The following is a 16,315-nucleotide window of genomic DNA, read 5'->3' as shown; positions in this document are numbered from 1 at the left end:
TGGGAAATGAACACCAGCCACCTCCTCCTGCATGCCTTTTCTCAGTTCCCCGTTACCACCAGTGACCCATAAGCATCACTACATGCTGAGGCCCTACATGGGGACCACTGACTGGGTCACAGAGGGCATTGTCCCAGCTCTCCTGGGACAATATTTCTATTGCCAGGAAAGGGGCTCTGGATGCACACTGTTCAGGGAGGCTACAGCCAAGTTGCCTAGAGTCAAACCCCAATTCTATCCCCTATTAGCTTAATGACCTCAGGCAAGTTAACCTTGGTACTTTAGTCTCCATCCTGAGGAAACAGGGGTCATAAAAACATCTTCTTCACGGGGTAGTTGTGCGGATTGAAGGAGCTGATACTTTGATCACCTAAGCACGCAAAGAAGGTTTGTTGTATGAGTGCTTTTTTTATTTGTTTGTTTTTTGTGTTTTTTTTTTAGTGTTCAGCGTACATGCTGGAGTTTGTAGAAATCTAGTTTAGTTCTCAATAAACTAAATGAATTGCTTCCATGAACCCCCACACCCCTAAGGACATCAAGTTAATCTCAGTCACATGTGGGGGTTCTCCTCTCTCTCCAGGGTCATGCATAACTCTGGGCAGGAGTGTGTCTGGCCCCAGGAAGGGAAGAGGGGAACATTTTCTCAGCAGCATCTCCTGCCACCATGGTACACGCTGAAGTGGCTCCCTTGCTCCCTGGATCACCTCTGGTAGAGCCTGGGATGGTGATGATACAGACCTTGGAGGGCTGCTTGGGGTCAAATGAATGGATGTCAAACACTTAGAATGCTGTCCCACCCGTCCATGCTAGATGGTTCATCTGTGTGAGCAGTATGACCACTTGATTTCCAGAGAAGCTGGGAAATCTCCCAATTTCTAAATTAGATAAAGAATAAAACATGGGGACTTCCCTGGTGATCCAGTGGTTAAGAATACCTGCCAATGCAGGGGACACAGGTTTGATCCCTGGTCCAGGAAGATCCCACATGCTGTGGGGCGACTAAGCCCATGTACCACAACTACTGAGCCCATGTGCCCCAGAGCCCATGCTCTGTAACAAGAGAAACCACTGCAATGAGAAACCCATGCACTGCAACTAGAGAAGGCCCCTTGATGCAACTAGAGAAGCCCACACACAGCAGCGAAGACCCAGCACAGCCAATTTTTTTTTTTAATTAAAAAACCAAACAAAACATGGGAGTCGAACAAGACATATCTGTAGCCTAGATCTGAGCCCTTGGCCATTGGCTGGAGATGTCTGTTCCTTATTGCCAAGTTTAGAATGATAGTCTCATGTTACAGATGGAAAAGCTGAGGCCCAGGATGGTCAAGAAGCTTTCCCAGTATGACCCAGCTGGCCCAGCCAGGACTCGAACACAGACAGTTGGCTCCAGAGCCAGTCCTTTTATGCCTGTGCTTCCTACTAATGGCTGTCACCATAAGACAGAGCAGCCTCCTGCTGTCCCCAGCTTCCCTCGGGCTACATCCGACCCTCGTCTTGCATTCCCATCACCAGCTTTGACCCTATTTCAAAGGAGCTCTGGGGGCTTCTCTGGTGCTCCAGTGGCTGAGACTCTGTGCTCCCAATGCAGGGGCCCATGTTCCATCCTGGTCAGGGAACTGGATCTCACATGCCACAACTAGGACTTGGAGTGGCCAAATAAATAAATAAAAATTAAAAAAAAAAAAACAAGTTCTGATTACTACTGCTATATAATTACCCAAAATTTAGTAGTGTAGAACAAAACGAATTTTGCTATGTATCATGGATTCCACGGGTCAGGAATTCAGGCAGGGCTTCACTGGGTGATTCTTCTGTTTCATGTGGTGTCAACTGAGGTCACTTGATGACATTCGTGTGGCAGAGGGCTGGTCCAGAGGTCAAGGCTGGCACCACTCATGTGCCCGGTGCCTTGGCAGGGATGGCAGTAACACTGGACTCTGCTGGAATTTTTGGCCAGAGCGCCTCCATATGGCTTCCCTGGCGTGATGACCTTGAGGTCATCAGATTTCTCCACCATCATGGGAGAAGTGTCAAAAAATATTCTGCCATTTTTCTTGAACTACCACAACTCCTGAGACCCCTCTCTTCCTAAAGGAAATGCTAGCTCCAAGAATACTGCAATTTCGTAAGATGGATTTATCCCAGACAGAGTTGCCTCTCCCAAAAGGTGACCTGCCTCGCTTCAAATCTGGCTGATGCTCAAAACCCAATTCTGGTGTTTGCCATCTGCACAAATAAGTCTCATTTGTGTTCATTACACACAAACATTCAGAACCAGAGAAACAAATTTTTTTTCACTGAAAGTCTATTTGGGAACTCTTCCAGCCAAGATCCAGGTAATTCTTGAATTCTCTAGCCCTCCTACAACAATGCCTTCATGTCCACCCACCTTCATCTGTGAGATGATCGCCACGGGCATGGCTCGTTCAGCTGAGAATGAGGCAGGACCCTAAGCTTGAAATCCAGCAACAGCTCTTCTCTCTGACCATGAATCCTGCCACTTCACAGATGCCCCGTAACTGCACTGAGTGGCGGCGTTAGCATCATCAGGAACCCATACTCACTGTCCCCTCTACCGTCAGCACCCTGATTCTCCCAGGAGGGACCTCGCCTTCCCCACTCTCAGCCCAGGTGGTCCCCGTTGGGCTGGCTCCACACTCCAGCTGCAGGGGTGGTCACATGACCCAGCTGAATTACGGGGTCACTGTAGGGCGTGTATACTACAGATGGGGGTCCAGGTTGGCACAGCAGGATGGGCTTCCAAGGAGAGGGGTGTGGGCATTTGGGGAGTGGAGAACTTCAGGGAGGGAGACAGGGTTTGACCTGAGCAGTTCTAGCGCCTTTGTTCACTGGCGCTTTCGTGATTCCTGTCTCCAGCCTCACTCCTGCCTCCCCCAGCCACGGCAGGTGGTTGTTTCTCTTCATCCCACATCTTGGGTGAGGAAACTGAGGCGAAGAACAGGGAAGTGACTGGTGTGACGTCAAAGGGTCAGAGGGGGTGAGGAGACAAGGAGGAAGAGGTGAATGGGAGAGAGAGGACGGGAGGGGAGGGAAGGCGAGCAGGGGCCCCAGGTGAGGGCTGGAGGAAGAGTGGCAGTGTGCCAGCCCCCCAGGAGGGCTGAGCCCACCTCCCACGTAGCTGCAGCCTCCCCCAGGCTGCAGAGGGCTCAGAGTGGCGGCATCTAAATGTCAATCCAGCATCTCCCAGAACAAACATTAGATTTCAGAGCTTTACTTTGCAGAATTTATGTTATGGAAAAAGAGTACATGTCTGCCCACCACACTCCCATTTTCTTAATCTGGAAACCTATGTCACCAGGACCCAACTTGTTTTCTGAGCAGCCTGAAATTCTGTGGTGCAGAGGAGGACTCCAGGAACAGGGAAAGAGACACGGGAGGTTAGAGAGACTCTCCTAGAGAAAGAAGGAAGCAGGGAAGAAAGGGAAGGACTGGCCCCTGAGGAAAGATGAAAAGAAACGGAAGGGCTGGTTGCTGCTGCTTCTGCTTCTTAAAGGAAAGCCACATGCTCCTTCAGGACCCATCTCTCTCACGCTCAGTCCCAGTAACTGGGAGCAGTTAGTTCCACACCTGCTGGCTAGTCATGTGACCCAGGCTTAACCAATCAGCATATTTTCTCCTTCTGGCCACAGTGATTGGCTCAGGTTTGGGCATGTGACCCAAATAGTCCAATGAGTTTCAACACAAGAATTCACCTTCGAACTACTACAGGGGGGAAAAATGTTTCTCCTCTCTCAGCCCTGTGAGGACATAAGCCTAGAGTTGTAAGTATTCATCCGTCCCCGTGAAAGGAGAAGCCACCTGAGAATGTGGTCAATACAGAGGAAGGTAGGGCTGATATGCGGGCAGAGGACACTGATGACATCATGGAGCCCCTGGATCCAGCCATACCTGAAGCTAGTCCCAGCACTTGAGGTTTCAGAACTGTGAGCCAATAATACCCTTTTTGCACTTCAGCCAGTTTCAACTGGAGTTTCTGTTACTTGTAGCCAGGAAAATCCTGAGTTGTGATTGAAAAAGCAAGTGGATGCCAAAAAGAATGAGACCGCACTAAGCAGGTAAGTGGTGAGTACGAATGATGAGACCAGCAAGCTCAAAACCCAAAAAATGAAAAACTGGGTCCAAGCTGTGCCTTTGCCTCTCTCCAAACCCAGCTTGACTCGTGATTTACAGTTCAAGTTAAGGAAAGAGAGAGTAGGAGGAAGCACGGGGAGGGCGTCCTGAGATGAAGAAGTCTGGAAATTGTTCCAGGGCATAATGAATTGACTAACAACTGCTTCTCCCCTGGAAGTCATCTAATGAAATTATGAGACCATCCACTTACCGCTGTGACGGCCAAGAGCGCGCTCCAAGATGATCAGCTGTGACAAGGAGCCAGTGCTTAGCTCATAATGTGTTTTAAATAACGTCTAAACGGGCTTTTGCTTTTCCGCTTGTGACAGCCTTCAAGGTCTGGGGACAAGATGGCAGCAGGCATTTAGAACGAGTTTATGCTGATGTCCGTGGCAGTTGTGGCTCAGAGAGAACCTCGGCTCGTCAACGCAGTTCAGGCTTCCTGGCTGAATCCGACAGGCTCCCCATCACCCTGGCTGTGTGTTCAACATCTATTTGCTTCATGAACCAAAGCATTCTTGTGATCTGTGCACGAGTGATGCTTGGGGTGACAAGGTGGGGCGGGGGGCGGGGGGAGGGCAGTTCCTTTGGCTCGCCTGGCAGGGGTGGTAGGGATAGGTTGCTGGGTGGAGGGAAGACTTTTCCAGAAATCAGCTTGCCAATTTTCTCCTTCCCTCCTCTCTTCTGTCACTCGTGGGAGACGACCAGGGGCACAGAACATGGCAGCCCTGCCAGGCTGCCCTGCAGGTCCTAACACTCCCTTGGAGCTGCTGCCGGGACACGTGTGCTGGGAGCTGGAAGGACAGGAGCCGGGAGGACGGCTCAGTGCAGCTGGCCGGCAGGAGCTGGGGTTTTGAAGAGCGATGCTCGGGCCAAGGCTCTCCACAGGAGAGCCGGCACGGCAGGGGATGGAGTGACTGTTGTTCCAGACCATCTGTCTCTCGTTAATGAAGTTGTCCGGCATGGCTTATTAATAAGGACGCGTGGGCTCAGCCAGCCTGGGACGTCTTGCTAGAACTAAAGGGCGTGGTGATTAAGCTTTAACGACTCCTCAGACACAGTCAGTGTGAAGTGGGTTCCAAGCAGTGGGCCATAGGAGAGGGCTGAGGGGTCCCAGGCCTTACCTGAGCCCTGGGAGGGAGGCTGGCAGGCCGGCAGACCGGTCATATGGGGGTGGTCAGCAACCAGGGGTCCCGACTGCTCACTCTCCCAACTCAGGGCCCATAGTTTTCCTTCCTGACGACCACTCGCCCTCCTTCCTCCCCCACAGCACCCTCCCTGAGTTTGCAAAGCCAGGTAGGCAGAATAATTGCCTCCCCCGGCCACTACCCCCAGCAAAGGGTGCCTACATCCCAATCTCCAGAACCTGTGAAAACATTAGTTACATGGCCAGCAGGCGTTGAAGGCTTCAGCTGGAATTAAGCTTGCTAATCAGTAGATGTTGGGGTTCCCAGGTGGCTCAGTAGTAAAGAATCTGCCTGCCAACGCAGGAGAGGCAGGTTCAATCCCTGGGTTGAAAAGATTCCCTGGAGAAGGAAATGAAAACCAGCTCCGATTTTCTTGCCTGGGAAATCCCATGGACAGAGGAGCCTGGCAGGCTACAGTCCATAGGGTTGAAAAAGAGTCGGACACGATTTAGCGACTAAACAACAATCAGTAGATGTTAAAATAGGGGGAGTATCACGGATTATTCAAGTGAGCCCAGTGTCATCACAGAAGTGGAAGAGGGCGGCAGGGGTGGCCTACACTGCAGGCTTTGAGGATGAGGAGCCCCCGACCCAGGAGGCAGGCACCTCCAGAAGCTGGAAGGCAAGGGCGCCTCCTAATGCCTCCAGAAGGAACAGTGCCTGCTGACACTGCTTTCAGCCCAGTGAGACCTGCCTTGGATCCCCAGAACTATAAATTCGTGCTATTTTAAGTGTGTGGTAATCTGTTCCAACAGCGACAGCAAACTAAAACAGGCATTCTTCGGAGATGTGGCCAGTTCTGTCCAGACCACTGCAATAAAGTGAGTCACATGAGCTTTTGATTTTCCAGTGTGAATAAAGATTCATGCTCAGTCGTGTCTCTTTGTGATCCCATGGACTGTAGCCCGCCCAGGCAAGAATACTGGAATGGGTTGCCATTTCCTCCTCCAGGGGATCTTCCTGACCCAGGGATCAAACCGTGTCTCCTGCATCGCAGGCAGATTCTTTACTGGCTGAACCATCAGGGAAGCCCTCGAACAAAGGTTGTTTTCACTATATCGTAGTCTGTTAAACTGTGTGATAGCATTATGTCTAAATAATAATCCATGTACCTTAACTAAAAAATACTTATGGCTAAAAAATGCTAACTGTCTGAGCCTTTAGCAAGTTGTCATCTCTTTTGCTGGTGGAGGGTCTGAAGTCCTGGAAGAATTACCAAAACGTGACACAGAGACAAGAAGTGAGCAAACAGGACCAACAGATTTGCTCAGCGCAGGGTTGTCACAAACCTTCAATCTGTTAAAAAAACAAAAACAAAAAAAAACACAGTATCTTCGAAGCACAATAAAACAGCTTACAATAAAAGGAGGTCTACAGGGATTTCCCTGGTGATCCAATGGTTGGGACTTCGCCTCCCATGCAGGGGGTGTGGGTTCGACAGGGAGCTAAGATCCCACATGCCTTGTGGCCAAAAAAAAACAAAACATAAAACAGAAGCAAAATTGTAACAAGTTTAATAGTTTAAAAATGGTCCATCTCAAAAAAAAAAAAAAACTTGAAAAAAAAAGAGGTCTGTACACAAATGTAATAGGCCTCGCTTAAAAACTCTACCAGCTCTCCAGACTCTACCCCACCTCCCCAGTGCAACACCCGCCTCTCCCACAGCAAGCAGTAGCCTGTAGCCAGTTCTGGCCCCTGAGGCGTAAGCAGGTGTGCACTGGGTGGGGTTTCCAGAAAAACCATTGTTTTCATGATAAAAGCTGAAAAGGGACAGGCTTTTTGCCTCTCACTCAGTCCTCATCTTGCCTGGGACACAGATGGGAGGCTGGAGGTGGGCAGCCCCATGGGAGGACAGTGGAGCCCAGGAGATGGAGGAGCTGGGCCCCTTCAGCCCCTACACCCACTCAAGAACAGCCTGCTTTCAACCTCCCATGACGTGAGAAAAATAAGCCCTGCTGGGCCCAGCCTGGTTGCTATGACACAGAGCCAGACACCATCCAAGGGACACACGTGTGGTCTTGAAAAGGTGAAGGAGTGCCAACCAGAACCCGGCGGCTCTGAGCTCCAGCAGAGTCCAGGGTGAGCATGTCTTCCCTTCTGGGGTGTGACCTCATGTTGCGAAGGGCTCTGGGGCCATTTGATCACCAGGCAGGTCCGCTACATACCAGGGGCCCAGGACACGCTCCCACCATCTGGACCAAACATCTTGCTGGCCCATCAACACCAGCTTGACACCCTCAGATCCAGCACCCACTGCAGAGAAGACACGAGCATGCCTGTGTGTGCGTATATACATATATGTTTATTGCATTAAATGCCTCGTAGCAATCTGCCCTGTTTTTATAATCCACAAGAGAAAAAGGGTTCAAGAAAGTTTTCCACTGTGCTCAGTTTTAAAAAATACAAAAATGAACATTATGATGACAGGAAAGTGTTAAGAGGCCGAACTGACAAGTACATTCAAAAGTACATCTGGCTGCTGGTGTGCGGGTCCTGGGCCCTTGGGCAGGGCTGTGCAGTAAAGCCATGTCCCCCGAAGCCCAGCAGCTCTGCCTCGGCAGGGTCCTGTGGGCAAGGACCCACCACCTGGAGCTTGCCCACATTCCTGAGTGACACCCCTCATGGGGTGGACATTACCCACACCTTCAAACGCCCACATACCACACACTTAATTAACATTAAAAACATTTAAACCACTCAAAAATCCATGAAATAAAGAGATCCTATTAAAACATGAAACCCAGTCATTCTCTAAAGGCAACTGGAGCTCTCTGTCTGCCGAGGGGTGCCAGGGCTGGGGTAACACACGGCTGCCCCAGGAGCTGCCCGGATTCCATCTGTGACACATAGATGGGACAGCGGTTGGCCCAGGTGCTGACGATCTGCTGTGAGATGCTGTAAAGTCACCCTGGGATGGGTCCCCTGATGGGCAACACACCACAGTAGCCAGACGGGCCCTGAAGGATGGCAGCCAGAGCTGGGAGAAGATCAAGGGGAGAAAGAGATCAAAATGGACCACAGCATAAGGCTGCAAGCTGGTTGATCCCCAGAGCTGAGCTGACACAGGATGCCCACCAGCCCTGGACAGGGGACCAGGCATCAGCCGTAATGGCACACATGCAGGTGACCCCAGGTCATCCCTGCAAGTATGCAAAAACACACACCCTCCAGGATCACTGAAGGTCAGGATCCCGCAACGGTGGGGGAAGACTCGGGAACCCACAAAATGAACCTGCAGGACAGAGAATGGTTCTTCCCTGGGCCTACGGACTTGGCTTGAACCCCTTTCCAAAGAGCCGTAGGTTTCTAAGGAATTTCTTGAATGTACAAAAATGACGGTACAGGCGCATGTGGCTGAGGGACATGCTAGCCAGCTCGGCTCAAAAGTCCTGCAGCTGAGGGATGTCCCGGTACAAATCCAGGGTCTCGGGATTCGAGAAGGCCCCTCGGTGCTCCACCGTCTTCCCAGCGATGATGTGCTTCACAGCCACTTCCACCTTCTTGCCGTTGAGGGTGTACTGCCGGTGGGGAGTAGGCAGGGGAGCAAACAGAAAGACTGTTTAGACCCAAAGAGGAGGGACTTCCTTGGCAGTCCAGCGGCTAAGACTCTGCACTTCCAGTGCAGGGGACCCAGGTTCGATCCCTGGTCAGGGAACTAGATCCCACATACCATAACTAAGACCCAACACAGCTGAATAAATCAATCATTAAAAATAAATATTAAAAAAAAATCCCAGAACATCCTTGGTGGTCCAGTGGTTAAGACTTCACCTTCCAATGCAAGGTGTGTGGGTTCAATCCCTAGTCACGGAGCTAGGATCCCACATGCCTCAGGCCCCCAAAAGAGCAAAATATCAAATAGAAGCAATATTGTAACAAATTCAATAAAGACTTCAAAAACGCTCCACATCAAAAATCTTAAAGGAAAAACAAAGAAAACCCAAAAGGGAAAAAAAATTCCTTAGCTCTGATATCTGGGTACATCCAAGCCAAAAAAACCATGACCCGAGACTCTGAGAGCAAGTCTTTCTCAGTGGGTGACTGGGCAAGTTCCTTAACCCAGGTTTATCTCCTCATATGTAAAATGGGACCACAGCACCCAGCCCAAGTCTGTGAGTTAACACGCACACGGCTCTTGGGTGTGACTATTACACTGCATTTTCATTATTTATATTTACTTTCTTATACTGTATTATAATAGAAAGGCTAGCTTATTCCAGGACTGGACTGGCTTCCTGTGATTCCATCCCTAATCACTAAAAAGTGAGCGTCATCCAAGAGCCTCTAGAAACTTCCATCTTCCCCCAGAACCGTCATCTGAATGAATGGGACACTGCTTTTCCTATAATCGGACTCTCTCCAAATGTTCAAAGCTCCCTCCGAAATTCATAGCATGTGTGTTTCATCTTTAACTCCAATGGGCATTTGGCAGCCATGCTGGCGTGTTTAGGGGCCAAGAATATTCTGGAACAAATACAGTTCTTTAATAAAGCTGCCACTGCTCTGATCTCTCCCTGCACTGGCACTTTTCCTTCTTTTTAACCTGAGATGTAATTAAAATTTATTCACTGAAAACCTCTGTCAACGTGTGAACTAATTACGGATCTGAGTGCAGGCTTACGAGGGACTGCCTGTCACTGGGGTGCCGTCAATCCCTCTCACCCAGAAATGCAAGCGTCTCGTGCGCTTTCTGTGCTTCTAAGCACTAAAGCCCCAATAATGGCTCATGGGAGCTAACGACTTACATCTTCCATCGGCTGACAAAATAAACAAGGTGTTGTTTTAGAAGAAATTCCGCTCCTGCTTCCTGGTGAGAAGGGCAGGGGGGAAGCAGAAGTTCCCCCAGCTCCTGCTGGAACCCCTCCTCTCCCCCACCCAGGAGGTAAGTCAGAGCCTCCAGTCAGGATGGGCCAGTACATCAGCCGTGACCAGGGATGAAGACCTGCTGGGACCAGGGCAGTTGTGGCCACCGGGCCTTCCAGCCAGACAGGGCTTCAGATGCCCATTTACATTCCCCTAGGTGCGACCAGATCCCCAGCTGGGACCTTGGCCATGGCCAGCCCCAAGCGCCATGGCCCAGCAAGAGCCTCTATGCCAGCCCGGAGACACAGGGTGAATCTTCTCCTAAGTGCTTCAGTAGTTTGGACCGCAGGGATCTGAGAATATGAGGGTGCCTGTAAAATCTCCAGGGACCCAAGACATGACCTCATGGGCCAGGAGTCATGACCCCACAGGAAGACAGAACAGGAGAGAGCTGAGCTGGGTGCCTGAGAGTAAGCGGACAAGAGCCTGGCTGAGGACGGAAAAATAGGCTGGGGTCTTCCTCCATTTTCAATAAATCGCTCCCCTAGTCTCATGAGCAGATCAGTTCAGTTCAGTTCAATTGCTCAGTTGTGTCCGACTCTTTGCAACCCCATGGACTGCAGCACGCCAGGCCTCCCTGTCCATCATCAACTCCTGGAGTTTACTCAAACTCATGTCCATCAAGTCAGTGATGCCATCCAACCATCTCATCCTCTGTCGTCCCCTTCTCCTCCTGTCTTCAATCTTTCCCAGCATCAGGGTCTTTTCAAATTAGTCAGTTTTAAGCATCAGGTGGCCAAAGTATTGGAGTTTCAGCTTCAGCATCAGTCCTTTCAATGAATATTCAGGACTGACTTCCTTTAGGATGGACTGGTTGGATCTCCTTGCAGTCCAAGGGACTCTCAAGATCTTCTCCAACACCACGGTTCAAAAGTATCAATTCTTTAGCTCTCAGCTTTCTTTATAGTCCAACTCTCACATCCATACATGACTACTAGAAAAACCATAGCTTTGACTAGACAGACCTTTGTTGGCAAAGTAATAATGTCTCTACTTTTTAATATGCTGTCTAGGTTGCTCATAGTTTTTCTTCCAAGGAGCAAGTGTCTTTTAATTTCGTGGCTGCAGTCACCATCTGCAGTGATTTTGGAGCCCTCCAAAAATAAAGTCTCTCACTGTTTTCATTGTGTCTCCATCTATTTGCCATGAAGGGATGGGGCCAGATGCCATGATCTTAGTTTTCTGAATGTTGAGTTTTAAGCCAACTTTTCCACTCTCCTCTTTCACTTTCATCAAGAGGCTCTTTAGTTCTCCGCTTTCTGCCATAAGGGTGGTGTCATCTGCATATCTGAGGTTATTAATATTTCTCCCTACCATCTTGATTCCAGCTTGTGCTTCATCCAGCCTGGCATTTCACATGATGTATTCTGCATATAAGTTAAATAAGCAGGGTGACAATATACATCAAGGAGCCCTGACGTACTCTTTTCCCAATTTGGAACCAGTCTGTTCCATGTCCAGTTCTAACTGTTGCTTCTTGACCTGTACACAGATTTCTCAGGGGGCATGTCAGGTGGTCTGGTATTCCCATATCTTTAAGAATTTTCCAGTTTGTTGTGATCCACACAGTTAAAGGCTGCATGAGCAGATACAGAATGGGAATTCACCATTCTGACAGCTGTCAACATTCTGACAGCAATGGTGACAGCAAATTCACCATTCTGACAGCTTTTATTCATTCTCAACAAAATAAAGGCCAAGGGGACGATCATAGTCTAGTTCCCCAAAGTGTTTCGGATGCAGACAGAACCTGATCCACTGAAGGGATACCTGAGACCCTCACCAGGGAGTCAGTAAGTGACACTGACTCAAGAAGTCCCTTCTCATTTCCTGACCGGTCCAGTGGTTAGGACTCTGTGCTTCCAGTACAAGGTTGCAGTGGGTGAGGATTTGATCCCTAGTCAGAGAACTAAGATCCCACATGCTGTAAGGTGCAACCAAAGACAAGAAAAAAGAAGTCTCTTCTCTCCCTGAGAACCACTGTCCCCACTGTGTCACCAAGAGTCACCCACTGAGGGACTTTCCTGGTGGTCCGGTGGCTAAGGCTCCATGCTTCCAATGCAGGGGGCCTGGGTCTGATCTCTGGTCAAGGAATTAGATCTTACATGCTGCAACTAAGACCTGGTACAGCCAAATAAATAAATAATAAAAATAAATATTAAGGAGAGAAGAGTCACTCACTGAGAGAAACAGAGAACTTCCAGGTCATAGGGCCCTTTCTACACATAACCAAAGTGGAGAATAAATGTGTGGATGGTATAAAAAGCCCTGGTTCTAACTGTACCTCACATCCCCACTGGATGGCTCAGTGGGTAAACCATTCACCTACAATGCAGGAGACGTGGGAAGATCCCCTAGAGGAGGAAATGGCAACCCACTCCAGTATTCTTGCCAGGACAATCCCATGGACAGAGGAGCCTGGCAGGCTATAATCCATGTCGTCTCACAAGGTTGGACACAACTGAGCACCCACAAGCAGGCAAGCACATCCCCACTCCTAACGTGAAGACTCTCCATCCCCTGGGGACCCAGTTAACCTGCTCCCACAGCCCACACCCATGAACACCCATGAACACTACAAGCTTGGCTCACCTGTACACTTGATGTACTGTGTGTGTACCCACGCACACAGGTGTGTGCACACACACAGGGCAGTCTCCTCTCTGTGCTGACAGAGGCATTGGTTTTGTAAGCAAGGCAAGTTAAAGCTGTGATCTGATTTCCTCCCCCACTGAGAGCCTAAACAGAGTACAAGGCAAGGGAGGAGGGCCGCTTTCTGGAGATGTGCCTCTAAATAGATTCAAATCTTATTTCTGCAGGCCAGAACTAAAAATTAAAAGGCAAGAGCAACAGCACCCCAGCGGCTCTTTAAAAAGTTAAAATTAATTTTCGCATTAATAATTTGAGAACACACTAAAACCACACTGGGGAAAAACCAGTTGGTCAGGCTGGGCTGGGCCTGCTTACCCTCTGAAAACCAGTGTTTAGCAGAAGTTGCCTTACGTGCAATTTACGAGGGGTTAAAAAAAAGAGAGAGGGATGGCAGAAAAGAAAAAAGGACGGGGACGGGGTTGCCAGGCAACATGGAACAACTATATATAAAACATGAGCAAGCGTCTAGCTGAGTGCTCCAGAAGCAGGGGAGCTCTTAGGGGGCCCTACCGGGATGCCCTGCGTCTCCAGAATGAGGCTGGGCACGTGCCGGGCAGACAGGCCGAGGCGGATGGCCTCACGGATCCGCTTCACCAGGTCAGGCCGGAAGGTGTGGCCGGAAGCCATCTTCAGGAAGAGGATCACCCTCTCCTCCCCGTCCTTGTTGTACTGGGGGACACAGAGGCTGTCCAGCACCTCCTCGAAGGCTTCCACTGTGGAGACAGGGCGAGGGACGGGGCCTTGCTCTCACACCATCCCACCTTGACAGGGACCGCCGTCGCTTCCTCCAGCCCCCACCCTGGGGAAGAGCTTTTGGGGAACAGGTGGAAGGACACCCATCACCAGCAGAGAGCTGCAGCTCATGCTGGAAGGGTTAACGTGTTACAGGGAGCCGTGCACGCTTACTTCCTCAATTACAAATTTAAAAAGAAAAGGAAGGAAGCACCTTGGTGGGGACTCCAGCACTGGAAGAAAGGCTGGAATCACAGGGATCGAGATTCCATCCTGGCTGCACAGCCCTGAAGTGACCTTGGGGCTCTGACATCCCTATGAGGCCACCTCCCTGGGAGGCTGACTCCGTGGCTTTGGTGGGGGCATTTTGAAGGCCCATGGGTAACTCTATTGTGCACTGCCTTTATCTGGTGCTGAATAGTACTGTGTGACCTTCAACAATCAAACAACCTCTCTGTGCATCTTTCTTCAGCCATAAAGGGTAGACACAAATGACCAACCGCACAGAGCTCACCATGAGGCTGAGACATAATGGAATGGGGCCGGGCCATGGGACCTTAAGAAGCCCATCTTGAGGTTTTACAAGCTACAGGCAGTGTGGGATGAGGCATGTTCTAGGAAGAAGGACAAGCTCATACATGTCTACTCTCACAACCAGAGGCAAATGGGCCAGTTATGCCAAAAGGTGGGATCTTTGGAGAGCAGGCTCCCTGCTAGGACCCTCCTTCCTTCCCTCCTGGATGACCTGAGAATTATTCCAGGAGAAAAGAAAATGCTCACCAATGTTATAGATTTCCGAGCTGCCGAATCGCACTCCATTGGGGTTGAGCGTGCCATCACTGCAAAGAAAGACGAGGTCATGAACACACGGTGGCTCCTGAGTGAGGCCAGTTGTGGGGGCTGGCGGACAGTCAGCCCCTTCCCACAACACCACCATGTCCACCCCGTCCTTGCCGGCTGCCTCCCCAGCTTCTGATCCTGACCAACCTTTCTCCCTCTAAACTCAAAGCTAGACATCAAGGGGTCCCCTTGTGTGGGAGCATCCGCCACCTCCTGCCCTTCACACCTGTACAAGTACCCCTCTCCCAGGTGCGGACGCCCCAGCACCCCCACACTCCCACTCTGGGAAGGGCCATAGCTACTGTAGACAGATGCAAGCTTTTCATCTGCCAAAGCCCTCGCCCCCACCCTGCAAAGCCCCCCAATCCACCATTTTGGGGCTCAGAAATGCGGGTCAGGCCAGACCCGCCCTCTGGAAGCTGACACAGGAAGGGCCCAGATGGGGTACAGTCAGCCCACTCCCAGACTGAGCCAGTGGAGCCCAGGATGCAGGAAGCACCCCCTACTCCCTAGGTGGTCTGCAGGGGACAGAAGCCGGTCTGCAGACCCCTCACCTTCGGCCCAGCATGACGATTCCCCCAGTCTTGGGATTTATCCTGCAGTAGTCACCGTGTGCCCAGACACCTGTGGGGAGGCAGAGGGGGTGGTCACCCTGAGGGAGGCATGGACAGACGTCTGAAGTACGTATGACAGAAATGTAACTCTTACCGACAGAGCCAAGGCCCAGAAACAGGTGTGATGTGGGGCTGGGGGCAGAACTGAACTAACAGTTCTCACCCCCAAAGGCACGCCTCCTAGTGGGGTCCACCCTATACCCAGTTCTGAGATGCAGCGGTGCGTGAGAAACACCCCTCCTGCAGGCACCAGCGAGGAACTGACGGGCTGAGACCAACGCCAGCAGTGAGAATGTGAAGGGGACACTGAGCAGGTCAGTGAAGCTTCAAGGGGGGCCTCTGAGAAGAGGGTGGGAAAGTACAAGCCCCAGCGTAGGAAGAGAGGGTAGCCTGGGGCGGCTGACGGAGCAGGTCTGGAGGAGTCAGGGCCCATCTCGGAACAGAATAAAGAGAAGCAGCAGGACTGGGCAGGAGGCTACTATTCCAGTCCCAGTAATGGAAGCCTGAAGCAAGGCACCAGCCACGTGGACAGAGACTTAACCTGCAGGAAAACCCAGGGTGCACGGAGGGCGGAAGAGGAGGAATCGGGGACACTGACACCATGTGCCCTGAGCCGCCCCGTGTGGCCGGCAGCGTACAGCTGGGCCCTGGGCTGGTGATATTCAAGGAGAGGCCCTCGTCCTGGGCAGAGCAAAAGAACAGACCCAAGGGGGCTGGTCAAAGAGAAGCCAAGCCTCATGTGGGAACTGCCAGGAAGAGGCCTCCCTCCTTGGACTAACACAGCCAGCCCAGGGTCGGCCCCACAAGTAGAGGAGGCGCTCCAGGTGTGAGTATCTGAGAGCATGGCCCCATTGGCGCTGCACAGCTTGCAAGCAGCAGCCTGGCCTCCTGAAATAAGCCCCAGAGTTCCTGTGATCCACAAAGAGAAAACAGCAGATAAAACTGGCTCAGGGCCTTCACGGACACCATCTCATCCCTCCCAATTCTTAGCACAGTTTTTGACTCTTAAGCGCTAACCCAATCAGCCCGAGACTGGAATGAAATGACTTAAGCTCAACCTATGTCCATCCTGACCGTGACCTGTAGCTTCAGATCTCATTATCTTATCTGCCCTTGTTTCTTCATATTTATTCATATATCCCGCCTATTTCCAGAAAGTATTTGAGGAAGCTACCTATCAAACCAACTGTATGATGGGATGATTGAAAGAATTCGAAACTGCACAGGGGTGAGAGGACGGCTCCAACAAAGCAATGATGGCAGCTCTGAGCTTCCTGGCAGCCAAGGCAAAAA

The 16,315-nt window shown here is 50.8% G+C and overlaps 1 protein-coding gene across 1 annotated transcript in view; it reads right to left on the bottom strand.

Moving 5' to 3' along the window:
• Positions 1-7,589: 7,589 nt before the first annotated feature.
• Positions 7,590-16,315, bottom strand: part of AACS (acetoacetyl-CoA synthetase) — a 53,235-nt gene continuing 44,509 nt past the window's right edge. The window contains 4 exon segments of the mRNA XM_005898819.3: positions 7,590-8,839; positions 13,347-13,549; positions 14,349-14,407; positions 14,963-15,032. Of these exon segments, the coding sequence (XP_005898881.2) occupies positions 8,702-8,839; positions 13,347-13,549; positions 14,349-14,407; positions 14,963-15,032 (470 nt within the window). The 3' untranslated portion in view covers positions 7,590-8,701.

The sequence above is a fragment of the Bos mutus genome, chromosome 17 (assembly GCF_027580195.1).
Source record: "Bos mutus isolate GX-2022 chromosome 17, NWIPB_WYAK_1.1, whole genome shotgun sequence".
Classification (NCBI taxonomy): Eukaryota; Metazoa; Chordata; class Mammalia; order Artiodactyla; family Bovidae; genus Bos; species Bos mutus.
This window is presented reverse-complemented; position numbering and strand designations above follow the sequence as displayed.